The sequence below is a fragment of the Delphinus delphis genome, chromosome 1, assembly GCF_949987515.2.
Source record: "Delphinus delphis chromosome 1, mDelDel1.2, whole genome shotgun sequence".
NCBI classification, from domain to species: Eukaryota; Metazoa; Chordata; class Mammalia; order Artiodactyla; family Delphinidae; genus Delphinus; species Delphinus delphis.
The window spans coordinates 221894-239203 of NC_082683.1; the positions used below are offsets into that span (position 1 = coordinate 221894).

The 17310-nt window shown below is 65.6% G+C and overlaps 1 protein-coding gene across 1 annotated transcript; it reads left to right on the forward strand.

Annotated features, from left to right (window-relative positions):
• The first annotated feature begins 1335 nt into the window (after positions 1–1335).
• Positions 1336–16238, forward strand: LOC132425974 (tyrosine-protein phosphatase non-receptor type 11-like). Its single transcript, XM_060012540.1, has 14 exons — positions 1336–1349; positions 7208–7330; positions 8328–8525; positions 9207–9393; positions 9468–9587; positions 9785–9898; positions 10064–10160; positions 10403–10482; positions 10833–10988; positions 11200–11331; positions 12036–12190; positions 12296–12363; positions 12552–12870; positions 15501–16238. The coding sequence occupies exons 1-14, from the start codon at positions 1336–1338 to the stop codon at positions 15712–15714; spliced, it is 1977 nt and encodes a 658-aa protein (XP_059868523.1). The 3' UTR covers positions 15715–16238.
• Positions 16239–17310: the final 1072 nt, after the last annotated feature.

A 17310-nucleotide genomic window follows, 5' to 3' on the forward strand; every position in this document is an offset into this window, starting at 1 on the left:
GTATCAGCCTACGTCCGGGTGTCTGTGAGCACAGGATGGGAAGAGGGGCTGCGAGGAGAGCGGGCTGGCGGTACTAAGGGCAAGGAGGGCCTCTGGGGGAGCCAGGATGGGGTGGAGATGAGGCCTGAGGGAAGGGGACCCTGGTGGGCCGGTGTGGGCTGGACACAGGGAGGGGGAGGCACTGACTGAGGAGCAGGGGCACCTGGGCAGGCCCCCTGCTGCGTCTGGAGTGGCTGGGTTGAGGGGCTGAGGCCGCCTGAGTGGAGTCCAGGAGGCCGTGGGCTACCAAGCAGAGGGGAAGCTGGGCTGAGGCCGGGCACGTGAGGGAGGGTGGGCTCGGCTGAGTGAGGGGAGAAGAGACCCCCACGGTGGGGGGACCAGGAGAGGGTGCTCTGGGAGCTGATGCTTCCAGAAGGAGGGGCTCTCGGGGCAACCAGTGCTGAGGGTGCAGGACCCTCCAGGTTGCCAGGACGGTGAGGAAGGGGAAAAGCCAAGGAGGGCGAGGGGCACTCCAGCCTGCGCTCGGCACTGGTGGTGGTGATTTGGGATCAGGGCTTGCGAGCAGCAGAAGGTTCCAAGCTGGTGCTGTACCACTCCTGGAAAGGTGGGCGGGGGGGGGGGGGGGGGGGCGCGGCGTGGCGCTGGGCAGGCCCTGACGATCCTAACGGGATCCCCAGGTTAGGAGCCCAGGCGATTGGCCAGCGGGCCCTAGGGAAAGCCGGCCTGGTGGGGGCACTTGTAGCAGGAGCAAAGGCCCTGAGGTCAAGTGGGTGTCAGCATCACTTAGGAAGTGTGGCGACTAGGCGGGTGGCAGAGGTGGGGAGAAGGGGAGCCGGCAGCCCAAGCTGGGACGGCTAAGAGGGAAGAGCTGGTTATCACGTGGGCTCCCACCTCCGCCCCTCTGTGGTCCCCCTCCGGGACGCGGGGCCGGTGGGACCTGTTCCACCCGCTTCTCTAGCTCCGAGCCCCTCCACCCAGGGTGAGGGGAGTGCAGCCCCTCCTCCCCCAGGACGGAGGCGGAGCTCGAAAGGTTCTTGGAAGGAAAGCACCCAGACGAACAGGACACATAATCACTTAACGCGCCTCTCGGACCAGGGCCGCCTGGCGCCTTCGCCCTCCGAGCCCGTGATGTGGCGTGAGCCCCTCGTCCTGAAGCCCGGCGCCCTGGAGAACTGGTGCAACCTCCCAGTACCGTAGCGAGACCTGAGGGCGCGGCTCCTTTTAAGGGAGCTCGGGAGGGGCGGGACCTCTAAGGTGGGCGGAGCTCCGGTGGGCGGATCCTCGAGGTAGGCGGGGCCTCCTCCGTGCGGCCGGAGCACCCTGAGCCCAGCAGACATGACCTCGCGCAGGTGAGCCCGGCCTCCCGGTGGCCAGAAGCCGGGACCCCACCACGTGCGGTTCCGGCCGATGGGCGGGGACAGGGGGTGCGGGCGAGATGCTCCCCGGGACGTCTCCTGCTCCCGACCGGTGGCGCTCAGGCCCGACCTTCTGACACCTGCCCCCTTCCACGCGTCCCGGGCCATCGAGGCCCAGCCTCACCCCTGCGGGTGGATAGGACTCTTTCCGATCGGGGGCTGGGTCTGGGTGGGGGTTCAGAGGTACCCTGACTCTAGGGAATGGATGGTGCTCTTGGGTGGCAGTGGCTGGAGCCTAGAGTGGGCAGCACGTGTCAGGTCAGTAACAGACCCTCTCTCACTCCCCTGGACTCCTTGCTTTGTTCCAGGCTCCCTTTGGGCCACCAGAGATGTGTTACACCTGGTGGGGCCCCCCGTTTCCCCAGTCCTGTAACTGGGGCCATCCTGGAGGCTCTGGTCTCCCCCTCTAGTTGTGGCCCCTTGACCTGCAAGAATCAGCCCTCCCTTGACAGGCTCATCCCCCACCCCGACCCGACCCTCCTAAGGACCAAGTTTAGGGGTGAGCTCCCTGGCAGGGGTGTGCGTGAGAGCCGGGACGGGGCTCAAGTCAAGCCAGCTTCTGGCCTCCATGAAGAGGGAAGACGGGACTTGCCTTTCCTGCCCTTTCCACCAGACTGCCCCCCCCCGGGTGTGCACACACTCCTGTGAGCTCAGACCCCAGCTGGATGTGGACATCTGTGGCGAGCCACAGTTGTGAGACGCCTGTCGCCACTTCCTGGCACATCCGGAACAGCCCCTCTGGGGTTTGGTGAGGCTGGAGGTCACAGGGAGGGTCGCCCTAAGACCCCGAGTGACTCCCTAGATCAGTGAGGGGGCCGGACAAGATCTGATCTGCGGGGCCAGGGCAGTGCGTCAGCAGTGAGGGCTCCAGAATCCCTACAAGGGGTGTGGTGATCCTGGCACGGTGGCCTCCGGCAGGGTCGAAGGCCCTCTTAGGCTCGGGATAGTGCAAGTGGGTTGGGTCTCCAGGAACCTGTCAGCCCCAGAGCCCTGCGATTCCCAGGCTTAACATCCAGCTGGAGCTCAGGCAGGAGGATGTTTTGGGCTCTGCCTGGAACCAACCCTCGGGCTCCACTGGCCTCGCTCCTTCTTGTCCCCCAGGCAAGTTCTGGTGCTCAGAAAAGGTCATGTCCGCGTCATGTGCATGTGACCCTGGGCCAGCCTGGGAAAGCCCCGGTGCGGCTCTGCCTGCCCTCGCCAACCCTCCCTGCCCCGCCCTGTGATGGCCTTGTGGACGGTCCCTCCTCTGGCCCCCGGGTCCCTGCCCACGCCCCTATCGGGCCTGGGCAGGCCCAACCAAGTCCCAAGCGAAGCCCATCCCCCTACACCTGCCCCCACCCTGTGGCGCCTCCCCTTCGCCCTGTGGTTTGTGGGTCAACGGGCACCGTCATCGGCACCACTCGCCCCAGGACTCCGGTGCTGTGGGCAGGGCTGGGCACAAGTCCTGCCTACTGCTGCTGCTTGATGTGTTGATATTGGTGCTCGGGAAGGAGCCGGGTCCTATAGGGAGCTGCTGAACACCCTCGAGCTCCCCTCTGTTCCAGATTGGAGAGGAAAGCGTGTCTCTGGTTAGTTCGGTTCTGCATAGACAGGACAGGCCTTGGTTGAGGTTCCTCTGGGACCAGGAGGGGCTGGGGGCAAGGAGATGGAGAAGAACACTGACTGTGCTCTGGGGTCCCCAGCCCTGGAGTCCCAGCCTGGGACCCTCCCCACTTGTCTGTGTATCTCCCACCATCATGACAATGTCTTCCCTGCAGGTGTGTCCAGCCCCTGTACCGTGTGTGTAAGCGTGTCGACAGGCCATTCGTGGGTCTCCCAGGGTCCCAGGGTTGGAGCTGTACCATCCACAGCTGGGACACCAAGGCCACACAGCAAGCTGGACCAGACAGTGGCCAGTGGGTTCAGGCTGGGCTGTTCTCGGACTCCGGGGCACTGACTGGGCTCAGCTTGGCCTTGGCAGGCCCAGGCTGTTAGACCCATGGGGAGCCCAGCGTGCCCTGCCCACCTCACCTGCCCCTCTCCCAGGCCTGCCTGACCATGTGACCAGGGCAGAGCTGAGTCACCGACCTGCCACCGAGCAGGGAGCCCTTTGGCACAGAAGTGACCCTGGTGTGGAGACTGGAGACGGGACTGCAGCCTCCCCACCTCGTCCCGCCCCTCAGCCTGGGGCCGCCGGCTGCGCCAGCCTGCGGACACCTGGCTCCACCGCTAGGCCTGGTCGGGGGAGTGAGGCCTACCTTGGCCTGGGGTTGCAGCTGCTGTGGTGTGAGCTGCTGTGGCCTCTCAGGATACCCCACCCCTGGAGATTTCCACCCAATAGACCCGGGGCAGCTTTCGGGGAGGAGAGAGGGACGGAGAGTATGAGCGAGAGTCCCAGAAAGGACAAACAATATGCCCTTCACCTTGCTCTGTGGCTTTGATGCTGGGCCTCCACCCTCTGCCCCTGGTCCCACACTCTGGGCATCGCCCATCTTGGACTGGCGTCTGAGGCTGCTGGGACTGGGGGAGGCGGCATCTGGGCACAGGATGTGGTTCAGCAGAGTGGGTGGCCCCAGGGTGGGGGGGTCGGAGGCCTTCCTTTGGGTTCCAGTGTCCCCCACACACACACTGCCGCGTCTCTGACGGCACGAGGCCTTCGCCCTTTTCCTGGTGGCCTCGCCTGCTGTCCTGTGATTGGCCCCGGAGGTCATCATGTGGCAGCTCCTCCCCCTGGAAGCCTTCCCTGGCAGCTTCATCTGCTAAACCACTCGACCAAATAGCCCCCAGGTCCCACTCCTCTAGAGCCAGCGCGGGAGGGAGCTTGAGACCCCAGGCCCAGAAAGTGCCCCGGAAGCGCCTGGCTGGTGGTAGCCCTCCTTCCCCCCGGGGCGAGCTGGATAGGCGCTCTGGGTGGCCCTGTGCAGGTCACCTGAGCTTCTGGGCCTCTCTGAACCAGTACATGGACCCTGGGGAGCCATGGAGGTCAGAACGGAGCCTGTCCTCCCCCGGGGCTCATGTCTGGTGATGAAGACACGGGAGACAGGTAAACGCAGAAGCCTGTACGTGCCCGTCTGCTGTTGCAGGTGCCACACGTGGAAGGTGGGCCAGTGATGCAGCTGCAGCGTTGATGGCAGGGGCCGCGGGATGGTCAGGGAGGGAGCGTGAGCCGTGCCCCGTAGGGCCGGCTGGAGGCGGCCAGATGCGGAGTGACGTCAGTGAACAGAGAGATGGCCAACAGGGGGAGGGGCTTTCTAGTGGGGGGTCCTTGAGGTGTGTGTGAGCATCCTGAGAGCCACGCAGGACCACTGGCAAGGTTTAAACGGCTCTGATGTGCATTTTCTGAGAACCCCTCTGTCTGCCATGGCTCTGCTGAGGGTGAAGCATGAGGCCTGGAGACCTGGAGTCGATACTGCCGTCCAGGCAAGAGCCGGTGGGCACTGGTCCCAGGGTGGTGGGAGAAGTGGTTGGTTCTGGGGTGTTTGGAAGTCAGGATAAGAGGGCACAGCGTTGGGAGAGTGCTGGGGAGTTGAGGGCAGGGACCTGAGTGATGGGCGGGCGGTGACCTCCTTCACTGAGCGAGGACTGCATAGAACGGGGCCCTCTCAGGAGTTTCGAATTTTGCAAACGTTAAGATAGAGATGCTGTTACCTTTCAGACAGAGATACTGGAAAGAGTTGTGTCTATGAGCTTGAAGCTCAGAGCCCAGGTGGGGCTGGAGATGTAGACAGTGCGTGGACATGGAGACACGTGTAGGGCACAGGTGGTGGGGCTCCAGCACCGCGGGGTCAGAAGAAGGGAGAGGACCCAGGCCGGCTGAGGTGGGAAACCAGGGGAGTGTAGAGAACTCCCGTGTGGAGTACGTGCTTCTGGAAGGAGGCCTGACCACTGGCCCTGGGAGGCTGGGGGAGACCCTGAGAGCCCAGGGAAACAGGTCTGTGGTGACTCAGGCGAAGATGGGCAGTGTGGACCAGCACAGGCCACAACTTTCTGTGATGGTGGAAATATTTCTTTCCCACCCGCAGTCGACAGCCTCCAGTGGCCACACGTGGCTTTCAGCAGTGAAACGTGGCCACTGTGACCCAGGAACTGGGATTATGATTCTGCTGAATTTTAATCCATTCACCTGCACACCCCACACCTGCCATGGGCTGTGCGTCAGACAGCGCGATGTAGACTGAGCACAGTGACTCCTTGGAGGGTTCAGGAAGGAGCTGACGGCAGGGACGAAGGGGCCAAGGAGAGGCAAGGGAGCGGCAGGAGGACCGGAGGAGGCGTGCAGGCCGGCTTTACGCAAGAGATGTGATCTGATTCCCATTCCAGAAAGATCTCAGTGGGTCAACTGTGGGGCGGGGCAGGGTCTGCCCAGGGCACAGCAGCCCCACCCCATTTGTGCCCGGGTTATGACTGCGAACAACTGGGCGGGGCCTGGGGGGGTCGCAAGGCAGCAGAGCTGGAGTTGGGGGCCCTGGTTTCCCACTGGATGCAGGATGGGGCAGGACTACCCCCAACACCGTGTGTCACCTGCACGGTGAACCAGGGACACACCTCTGAACCAGAGATCCCAAGCCCTTCCTGCAGTGACCTTTGGGAGACACAGTGTTGCCAATGGAAGGCCAGATACTGTGTCACAGTGTCCCTCTGGGGGATCGTGCAGGGACCCTGCTCTGAGACGCTCTGGGGCCACCGCACGAGCATGATTTAATCCCAGCCCCAGAAATTCCTGCCCTAATGGGGGAGACACACGGAGACAGAAGCCACCGGGGTAAAGTTAACAGCAGTCATGATCTCAGCCGTGGGCTCATGTGCAGTCCTGATGAGGTCCCCCTGCCCTGTCCCCCCATCTCGTGCGGGAGGCTGTGAAGGTCAGTCCCAGAGCGGTGGCAGTGGCGGGGGTGGGGTTGAGTCCCTCTCAGCCTGGACCCCCAGCAGAACAGATGGTGACTCTCTGGGCTCGCCCAGCACCCACCACCCATTCATAGGTCGCTCACTTCTGAATTCAAGGATGTTTGTTAATGCCCAGGCTCTGTTGTCAACCCTGCCGTACACACTGCCCTTGTGGGGCTTAAAATCAAGGAGATAGACTACAAGCCAGTAAATATGTAGCACATGTCAAGAAGGTGCCAATACTGGGAAGAAAAATAAGGCAGGATAGGTGGCGCAGAGTGAGGGGAGAGGGTCCCCTGTCACTCGATGTGGGCCGGGAGCGGAGAACAGCTGGCGCAGAGGCCCTGAGGCGCACGGCCTGGTGGGGTGAGGGGCCGGGACTGGCAGGCGGCAACGGGGTGGGGGGCGCTCTCGGGGGTGATGGGCCTGTGGGCTGTGCTCTCGTTCCGGGGGTGCTGACCCAGTGACTGGCGTGCCATGCTGGGGTCCCTCGGGAGAGGGTGGTGGCCAGGACCGGGAGGGGCGGTGAAGGTGGGGGGGGTGGGCCACCAGGGTCTGCTGCTGGGCTGTAAGGGGAGGAAGGGAGCCCTGGGTGGCCGTGGGGGGTCCCGAGTGCCTTCGGCTGAGCTGGGGCGCCCGGTGGGCGGTGGGAGAGACGGCCGAGGGCTTGAGCTGAGGTTCCTGCTGGTGTCCTTGTGGGGGCTCTGGAGGGGGTCTGCCCTCCCCACCTGCCACTGTGGTTCAGTGTCTGCCCACCTGTGTCCCCGGTCCCCCCCAACGCCCCCTCCTTCCCCACGGACCCCAGACCCTGTGGCCACGGCTCAAGGACGGTGGTGAGCGCAGGGCAGCCCCAGCAGGCATTGTGGGTGTGGTCAGGACTGCCCAGTGTTCCTGGCTCTCTCGTCACCAACTTGCTGTCCTCGTTCCAGGTGGTTTCATCCCAACACCGGCGGGGCTGAGGCGGAGCGGCTGCTCCTGTCCAAGGGCCGGCACGGGAGCTTCCTGGCAAGACCCAGCAAGAGCCGCCCGGGGGGCTTCACGCTATCCGTCAGGTGGGTGGGTGGTGCTGCCGGGTGTGGACAGGCCCCGAGGTCCCGCAAGACTTCAAGGGGTCGGAACACCCTCAGCTGGGGGCACAGCTGGGGATCAGGCTCCCCAGTCCTTCCAGAGGGGGTGGGCAGTGAGGACCCTTGCTGGGGGCGAGATCTTGGGGGGGAGTCTGGCAATCCTGGCCAGGTGGCCTCTGGGCAGGAGGGGGCCACTTAGAGAGGCCTTCAGGGAGGGCTCTGTGAGGTGGGCTTCGGCAGGGCCTCCCTCCCACCCTCTGAGGGGCCTCAATGGCTGGGATCGTGCCCCCATCTCCTGGGGATGCCGCACACTGGGGGTCTCGCCGGAGACCTGAAAGGGCCAATGTGTGGGGAGCATGGGCAGGAGGAGTCACGACCAGCAGAGTGGACAGCCGGATCCGTGTCCATCCACCCTGGGTGAGGCGGGTCAGTCTGGGGTCTGGGGAGGGGTCTGCCCAAAGGGCTCCAGATCCTTCCGGGTTTTCTACTAAACCTGGGCAGCAGGCGGGATGAGGTTAGCCCTCAGGATGGACCTCCCTCACCTTGGAGACACAGACATTCTCTCCTGGGGCCTCCCAGGCCACACTGGGACACCTGGGGAAGCAGTCTCGGGGCCCCAGTCCCCCATCCTCTGGAGCCCCTGGGCAGGTGGTCTGGAATGAGGCAGAGTCTGTCCGGAGAGGCTGCCCCAGCCTCGGCCTCCAGGCCAAGGGAGAGTCAGGCCTGTGGTCGACAAGCCCGATCTTGGCTGCCCCATGGGCAGTGGGGGTGGGGTGCCCGCCACCCAGGGTGGGGCCCGGACACTGGCTGGACACGGGGAGCTGCAGAGGGGAGGGGCCTGGCCTTGGCCGTGCTGTTCGTGGCAGGGGGACAGCAGAGGCCGAGATCTCAGGGCAGGAAAACCCCAGGCACTGTTCGGGAAGCTGAGGGTGGTGATGGGAGCAGCAACCCCCAACGGCGGCTGGCGCACCGGCCCTTCCAGGCGCCACGATGAGGTGACCCACATCAAGATCCAGAACACAGGCGACTACTATGACCTGTACGGAGGGGAGAAGTTCGCGACGCTGGCCGAGCTGGTGCAGCACTACACAGGCCAGCGCGGGGCGCTGCTCCGAGAGCGTGGCGGGGCCCCCGTGGAGCTCTGGCACCCGCTGAGCTGCCAGGACCCCACGTCGGAACGGTAAGCAGCTGGGTCTGCATCTAGCCAGGCTTCTGTGTCTGCTCAGGTGTGCGTGCGAGTGACCGAGGGGGCAGGGGCCGCTGGGCATGGCCTCTGGGTGTCCTCTGCCCCCAGGACTCAGGGTCAGGCTTGGGCACAACTGTGGCAAAGCTGAGGGAGCGTACTGCACCCCTTCCCCCGGGGTTCTGGCCTCGTTTCTTCCAGGTCCCAGGCACCAGCCACAGGGGTGAGTGCGGGGTGGGAGGGCTGCAGCCAGCCTGCCCCCTGCCTTCCTGGGTGGTGACTTGGGGAGAGCAGGTTCCCCCAGCCTCGGTTTCCCCATGTGCACTGCGGAGGTCTGAGCCAGCTGCATCTGCCGTGGAAGCAGGGTGCGGCTGGCCTGGGGAGACCATCCTGCTCCTCCTTGCTGAGGACGAGGCTGCCACCTGGTGGTCACCCTGGGGCACTGCAGGGCCCGCCTGTCCTGCCTCCTGCTGCTTTCTGGGTCGGAGGAGGGTCGGAGAGGTGGGCAGGGCTGACGGAGGCTGGCCTGGGTGCGGGTGCTGCCTGGGCCCCCGAGGTCTGGGTGGGTCTGTGCCTCTCTCGGTATCTGTGTCTCAGAGCCTTAGGCTACACGTGGGTCTGTGTCCCTCACCTGGACAGGCTGGGGCCCCTGGTCTCACCTGTGCCGTTCTGCGCCAGGTGGTACCACGGGCACCTGTCTGGCAAGGAGGCCGAGAAGCTGCTGATGCAGAAGGGGCGTCCGGGCAGCTTCCTGGTTCGGGAGAGTCAGAGCAAACCTGGGGACTTCGTGCTGTCAGTGCTCACACAGCAGCTGGACAGGGCGGACCGCCAGGCACGCGTCACCCATGTCATGATACGCTTCCAGGTAGGAGGCAGTGGCCGGGGTTGGGGGTGCCCAGGGGAGGGGGCACCACCGGCCGCTCACTGCCGTCCCCACAGCCGGATGGGAAGTACGATGTGGGAGGCGGCGAGAGGTTTGACACCCTGGGAGATCTGGTGGAATGCTACAGGAAGAACCCTCTGGTGGAGAGGTCGGGGACTGTGGTGCGCCTCCAGCAGGTATGCCCCTGGGCACCTGAACCCTGGGCTCCGAGTGGACTTCTCCACCTGGGGGGGCAAGGGATTCTGGCACAGCCCCACCCGGGAAAAAGGACACCAGGCTGGCGCCGGGTGGCCGAGGGCAAGGGTGTGGGCGCCGGGGCAGTGTGGGGTCCGCTGGACCCTGCTAAGCTTGGACGCGGGCCTCTCCCTGCCAGCCCCTCAAGACCACGAGAATCAGCGCCACAAGCATTGAGAGCCGTGTGCGGGAGCTCAACGAGGCCATGGATGCCAGCGAGAAGGCCAAGCAGGGCTTCTGGGAGGAGTTCGAGGTGCCGGACTGCTGCCCGCTCCGCCCCGCCCCCCCCCTGCCCCAACTCCCATCCTCTGGGGCTGTGGCAAGGGCCAGCAGAGGGGTGTGGGTCAGGGGGTGTGGGTGGGTGTTGAGGGCTCCCGGGAAGGGTTGGGGCCACGGGCTAAAGCCCCACTTCCCCCAGATGCTGCAGCAGCAGGAATGCCGGCTCCTGTATCCCCGGAAAGAGGGCCAGCGGCTGGAGAACAAGCCCAAGAACCGATACAAGAACATCCTCCCCTGTGAGGCCGGGGCCTGGGGCCACATGGGGGGCCAGGGCTCCATTCACCACATTCAGGGGCCCATCTGGCAGAGGGGTCCTGGAGGGTGAAGGCAGGGGTCATTCCCCACCAGTGGTGTGATGCCCCCTCTTGCCCCTTCGTCCTTTGTCTCTGCTCACCACGGGTCAGCGGGCCAGGAAGCAGGTGGGGTCCACGAGCATCCCCTCTGCCCTGGAGACCTAAGCGGCATCTTCCCTTCCCAGTTGATACCACCCGTGTCATCCTGCGTGATGTGGAGGACAGCGCGCCTGGAGCCGACTACATCAACGCCAACTACATCAGGGTGAGTGTGCATGAGGTGTGGGTGGCCAGCTGCACGCGTGGCCCCGCGTGGATCAAACACCAGTCACCCCATCCCCCATAATAATGAGCCTGGAGCTCTGAAGTGATCTGTGGACCTTGGCAAGACAATAGATATTCAGGGGGATATTCAGGGTGTGGCAGTCCACAAGGGGTCCTCAGAGGGGTCCTCAGAGCCTGCTGGACAAAATATTGGTCCTAAGACCCTCCCACCCTCGGCGGACTGCGTGTGAGCCACTGGGCTACTTTGCATATCATTTGCATCAACTTGCATTGGTCCTCTGGCACTTTAATTCCTGGAAACAGCAGGCAGTTGACCCCACCTCCTTTCAGAGTGACCCAGAGGAGAAGCCAGGCCACGGACCAGGCAAGGTGTACATCGCCACCCAGGGCTGTCTGCCAACTACGGCAGCTGCCTTCTGGGCCATGGTGCACCAGGAGAACACGCGTGTCATCGTCATGACCACCAGAGAGGTGGAGCGAGGCCGGGTAAGGGCTCAGGCTCGTGTCCCTCCCCTCTGCCTGCCGCATGCCCCACTGGACCGGTGCTGGTGCTGGCCCAGCCTTGCTTCTTCAGTCTTAGGGATGCTGGGGGAGCAGGGAGGGCACTGAAGAGACCCCGTGTGTGTCCCACGGGGCAGAGGGGCAAGGGTGCTGGTGGTCTTCCAGTATGGCTGATGCCATGCCCCCACCCTCCCAGAACAAGTGTTTCCGATACTGGCCAGAGCTGCACGGCAGCCAAGCGTATGGCCGCCTGCGTGTGTGCAACGTTGCTGAGCACCAGGCCCAGGGCTATTGTGTGAGGGAGCTGCAGGTGTGGCGGGCAGACCAGGTGAGCCTGGAGGGCAACGAGACCTGTGGGGCCAGGGTCAGAGTGGTCGGGAAGTCCCCAGGTCTGCGCTGGGGTGAGGAGGCCCTGGGCTGGCCCTGGTGGCTTGCACGTCCCTCAATCCAGTGGGCACAGTCTTGGACTGGGCTCTGCTGGGCAGTGTTTCCAGTCGGGCACGTTCTCAGCCACAGTTGCCTGGCTCCAGGGCGGCCTCACACCCACATGCACCTCTCCCTCCAGCCCTCCCTGGGCCGTCTCAGCACCTTCGGCCTCCTTTGTACGCTGGTGGTGCCCATTCCTTTCCCAGGCACAGATCCCTCCTGGCCAGTTCCCTTTGTCTAAGCACCTGGGGGTCCTGCCAGCCTCTGCATTTGGCCTTTCCCAAATCGAATTCACTTCCCAGAAAGCTGCTCTCTCCCCCAGACCATCTTTCTTCCTTTCCCCAGGCACCTGAGCCTCCTGGGGCCATCTGGGGGGTCCCCCAAGCCCTGAATCCCATCTTTTCCTCCCACTCCCTCTTGCTCTGTCCGGGCCCCGCTGGTCACTCCTTCTGGCAAACCCCACCGTGCCACAGCCTGCCTCCTCCCGGTTCAGTCCCTGGGCCCCTCCCCACCGAGGGTCACAGCAGCGTCAGCCTCGACACTGCGCGGAGCGCCTGGGACCCGCCCAGACCCCCCGGCTGGCGCTCACCAGCCCGCCCTGCCCAGGAGGAGTCACCGCGCACAGTGGCGCACTGCCAGTACTTCGGCTGGCCGGACCACGGAGTCCCGGCCGAGCCCACCGGCGTCCTTGGCTTCCTGGACGAGGTGAACCGGGCCCAGAGCGGCATGCCGGGGGCCGGACCCATGGTAGTGCACTGCAGGTGCGACCAGGGACGGGGCGGGGCCAGCGGCACAGGTGCCACCGGGGAAGGGGCCACGGCTTTGTCCCGTCAACTGGCCACAGGCCTCCTGGTCCGTCCCCACAGCGCCGGCATCGGACGCACCGGCACAATCATTGTGATTGACATCCTGGTGGACGTCATTCGCAGGCAGGGTGAGCCACCTCAGGCAGGCCCCGCCCCGCAATCGAGCCCCGCCCCCTCCCATCTAGCCCCGCCCCGGTACCGGCCCCTCCCCTTCCATCTAGCCCCGCCCCCTGCAGTTGCCGGCCCCGCCTATTTCATCTGGCCCTCCCACCTCCTCCCTGCCTCACCGCCCCGCCCTGAGCTCGCTCGTCCCCAGGGCTGGACTGCGACATCGACGTCCCCAAGACGATCCAGCATGTGCGGCGGCAGCGCTCGGGGATGGTGCAGACCGAGGCGCAGTACAAGTTCGTGTACCTGGCGCTGCAGCGGTACATCCGGGGCGAGCAGCTACGCCTGCGCGAGCAGGTGGGGGCAGGGCCGGGCCGGGGCGGAACCTGCGGGGGCATCACCATGGTGACCAGCGGCCCCTCCCCTCAGCGCGAGTCGCCCGAGGAGCGCGACTCCCTGAAGGCGGGCGCCTCGCCCGCCGACCCCGGCTGTAGCCCCGGAACCGCGCCGTCCCGGGCGCCGGCGGCGTGAGTGGGGCGTCAGACACCGGGGGTGGGGGTGGGGCGGAGTCCCGGCAGGGAGGCCTCGGGGGCGTGGCCCGGGCGTGGGGGCGGGGCCCGGGGCGAGGGGGCGGGATCGCAGGTGGCCCCCAGCCGAAGCCCGTCTCCGCCCGCAGCACCCCGGAGGCCTCCGGCCACGTGTACGAGAACCTGCTGCGCCTCTGGCCGTGAGGGCCCCGAGTGCGCGCGCCCCGATTGGGGCTGGAGCCGTGCGAGAAGGCGGGAGCCCAGCAAGGCCGGCCCTCGCGTTCCTCCAAAGGACTGTGTTTAGGATTGTGCAGACCGGCGCCCAGCCCAGAGCGTTGCGGGGTTGGGGGGCGGGGGTCCCGGGTCTGCCGCTCAGACCCTCCCTGACCAGGTCTGCACGTCCAGAAATGGTGAGGGAAGGTTAGGAGATCCGGTGTCCCTGCCCCTCCTGGAGGAGGGGAGGCAGGGCTGCAGGGCTGCGGTTTGTCTCAGTGTGGGAGGCCACCAGTGACCACCTGCACGGCGCAGTGACGATGTGTGACCTTTTGTGTGCCACACGTTTGAGTGTCAGCCTGTATGTGGAACACGAGTGACCAGCAAGTGAGTGCCAGTCCGTGGTCACCAGCGTTTGTGCCCCTCTCCCCTGCATCCTGCATGCTCCCCACCCCTTCCAAGCTGCTTCTCAGCCCTGCCCACAGCCGTGGTCTAGGATGTGGGCCAGGCAGTGGCTCCGTCCCTGCCGTGTCCAGGCCTAGGCCAGACCGTCACGTTGCTGTCACGAGTGGACACGTGTTTGTTGAATGAGAGAATATGTGGCGTGCTCGTGTGACCACGGAGACGAGGGCGAGGCTCCATGTGTGCCTGGCTGGTTTGTGATGGTGTGACGTCACTGGCCTGTGGTCCACGGCTGCACCCTCCCATCATGGATGTCCCTGTGGCTTTGTGGTCTCAGTAAAATGCCTTCTTCTCAGTTCTGCGTCTTTGTTGGGGCCTGGAGAAAGAGAGCATGTGGGTCCCCATGACTGGGCCCAGCTTCCCCAGGGTGTCCCTGAGCCAGAGGCCCAGCTGGTAAGAGCAGGAAATCCTGGGCTTTGGGGTGAGGGGTGAGGAGGCTGGACCTGTGCGAGCCAGACCGGCCTGGCCTCTCTGCCATGCCAAGCTGGCAGTGCAGGATTCCTGGGGCTGAGGGCAGAACCGGGTGGGGGAGGGGTGGGGGCTGGCAGGACTCCCGCCCGCCCTCGCGACACTCGCTTCACCAGCCAGGCCTGGCCCGGCCCGGGAAGGTCTGCTGGAGGAGCCTGAGGTCTGTGGGTCTTCAGAACACGCTGGTTGTCACCAGCCCCTCTTCCGTGCACACTTGGACTTCGGTTCCCGGGGGCCACGGGGTCCTGCGGCCCTCCAGTCAGGGCTCCAGGCGGGATTGTGGGGCCGTGACTTCTGGGGGAGGCGGCCTGGTGTGACCGTGGTGGGGGCTGGGGGGGAGGGCCCTGGACCAGGCCAAGGCCCCACAGCAGTCCCGCCTGCCTCAGGTGCCCCAGGCCCTCTCCATCTCCCTGGGAGAGCCTCACGGCCCCCGGGGGCAGCCAAGTCCAGAATCGCCGCAGCCCATCCACAGCCCAGAGGGGACAGCAGTCGGACGCCCTAGAACCTGCGGCCATCCACCCTAGGTGCTGCTGGGAGTGCAGTCCAGTGGGGGTGTCCTCTGGATTGAGGGTCTTTGCAGAAGGGGCAGACTGGGGGTTTTTCTGGAGGGAGGGGCTTAATGGTGCAGGAAAGAGGACACAGAGAGTGAGGACCCCTTACCAACTGCGAGTACAAAATAGTTTATTTAAAAATGTACAGTTCAGGAGGGTGGGCTGGGCTCCCCGCCACTGCCCTCTGTCCCCCTGGCCACCCGAGGGAAGGGGCCAGCCCTGCCTGGGGAAGGGAGGAGCCGTGGGCGAAATGTGAAAATAAAAGAAAGATGGCGAGCCCGCTCCCTTTTCAGCAAGGGGCTGGTCTTGCGTGCGATTCACAGTGTGTATGGGGAAGGGGCCTCGCCAAGCTCTCTCCTGGACCTCGGTCTTCCCATCTGCAAGATGGAAGTTAGGGGGGCGGCCTCTGGGGCCCACAGGGATCTGGGAGCTCGGGGGACCATTTTGTCCACCCCACAGGAACCAGCCCCAGAGAGCGGGGGCAGGTGTGCCGAACCGGGTGTGGGTTCCTCAGAGATCCCAGGGGGCTCCTCTGGGATCCCGGGGGTGGGGGCGGTAACCCTAGTTGTCAGCCAGGGACCCGAGCGAGAAGGTGGCGGCGGCGGGGGCAGTGGCAGGGGGTGGCCGGGGGAGGCAGTGCAGGCTCCCGGTCCTGAGCGCGCACTGCACGGGCCAGAGCACCACGCAGAAGAGTGCGAGCAGCAGCACGGCGATGACTGCTGCGCGCCTCCAGTCCCTGCGGCGGGCCCAGCAGCGGGCCAGGCAGCCCGGACGGCGGGCAGGGCCCGGGGTGGGCACGGGTGCTGCGGGCGTGGCAGGCTTGCTCGGGCTCACGTCCACGTACACAAAGCCGGGCGCCGCAGGGCCAGGCGCAGAGGGTGGCGGGCGGCAGCACAGCTTGGTGCCCTCCAGCCACACGGGCTCCTCCCGCCGCAGGTGTGCTGGCATCCGAGCCTGCAGCTGGCGGCTGGTGTGCAGCGCGGGGGCCCCGGCAATGGGCACGGCTGTGGGCCGCCGGCAGAACGGGCAGGGCACGACCTCGCTACCCGGCTGGCCTGCGGGCCGGGCGGCTGCCATCCGCGCAAGGCACTCCAGGCAGAAGACGTGGGTGCAGGAGAGCTCCTTGGGTGTCCTGAAGATGTTGTCGTAGCCCGAGAAGCAGATGGAGCATTCCAGCGGGGAGGCCGTCTTCTCTGATCCAGGGCTGCCGGGGGACCTGGGGCTGCCGGCCGAGCCGCGGGACCTGGGCACTGTGGCGGTGGGGCTGCTCCTGCCGGCAGGCGGCGGGGCCGTGTGCCACACCTGCGGGCCTGATGACATGGTTCTGGGCTGTGGGACAAACAGAGACCCCTGTGAGTGACCTCGATTGCCCCTTTCCTGCAAGGTCTGTCTGTCGCTGTCTCCCCGTCCCTCTCTTGCATCACCCAGAGATTCCGGGAAGGACACTGCCCATCTGCAGGCACCCCCACCAAGTCCCACCTGTCCCTGGCTCAAGGTCTTTCTGCTCAAGTTGTAACCCTGCGCTCCCCAGCCCCTCACCTGCTGAGTCAGGGCTCAGCATCCTGGGGTGTCCCAGTCTGCCTGGGCCATGTGGACCACTGCTCTGTAGACCCCTCCCACCAGCCCTGGCCTACCTGGACGTGCCACTGGGCAGAAATAAAGGTGATGATGACGATGGCCCACAACAGTTACTATTTACGTCGGGGCTCTGCCAGGGTGGGCCCTGGGCACATGACACAGAACAGCCACGGTGCAGAAGAGGCGGCTCGGAGGCTGGGGTGACAGCCAGCGGGGCCCAGGCTCTCACAGGAGGAGTGTGGCTCTGGGTCAGGTGAAGTGGGTTTGAACACAGGTCCCAGTGTGGGCGGCCGATTTGGTTGGCACGCACCCGATCTGCGGGCAGTCGTGTGAGGGTGGGTGCCAGGCCTGGCTGGGTGAGGGCTGGGACTCTGGATCTAGAGCCGGCCTGAGCTGGCTGCGCTGCGGGAGACTGGAGGGCCCGAGCAAGGGTGGTGGCCGTGGCCCGAGGAGGAGGCTTGTCCCCCAGCCACGGCCTGAACCTGCAGGGCTGCCTGGTGCTGGCCCTCAGGGCCTGGAAGTGACCCTCAGCCTGTGGCCAGGGGAGCGGGGGGCGGGGTGCTGGATGAGCCCCAGCCATCCTCCCTAGGCCGGCCCGCCACCTGGGAGCGTCACACCAGCCACAGCTGCCATCAGGAGGCAGTGGGATGTTCTCCCTCTTGCCTGCTGCCCCTTCACGGGGCCCAGGTCTCCTTCCCAGACAGCCACGTGGCTCCTGCTTGGAGGAGGGCGGGTAAGGGGCTGACTCGCCCTTCACCTTCACGACGGACAGAGGAGGCCAGGGCCTTGGGAAGACGCTGGCCACGTAACCCCATGGAGCCCAGGAGGCCCCCCAGGGGTGACCTGACCCTGACTTGCTGGTCAGTCCAGGAGGGATGGTGGGATGACTTCGCAGTGACATGTCACGAAGGCTCAGGGGTTGCTGCCTCCTGCCGGTGACCGCCGTGAGTCACGGTGACATCACTGTGATGTCACCAGTGCCCCGGCATCGCAGCATGAAGCGTCATTACGTTTGGTGACAGCAGTTGCCACAGGCCAGGCGGCAGCCTCAGCAGGGTCTGGGGGTACTGCAGGCTGTCCTCCCCCAGCCAGTTCACCCCACATAACCGGTTCCTTGGCACGGAGGCCCCACCCCTCTGAGGAGGTGCCCCACCCTGAGCCCGTACAG

Coding starts and splice junctions, on each gene's coding strand:
- LOC132425974 (XM_060012540.1), top strand. Junction 10,161..10,402: donor ATACAAGAACATCCTCCCCT/GTGAGGCCGGGG, acceptor TTCCCTTCCCAG/TTGATACCACCCGTGTCATC. Junction 12,364..12,551: donor GGACGTCATTCGCAGGCAGG/GTGAGCCACCTC, acceptor GCTCGTCCCCAG/GGCTGGACTGCGACATCGAC.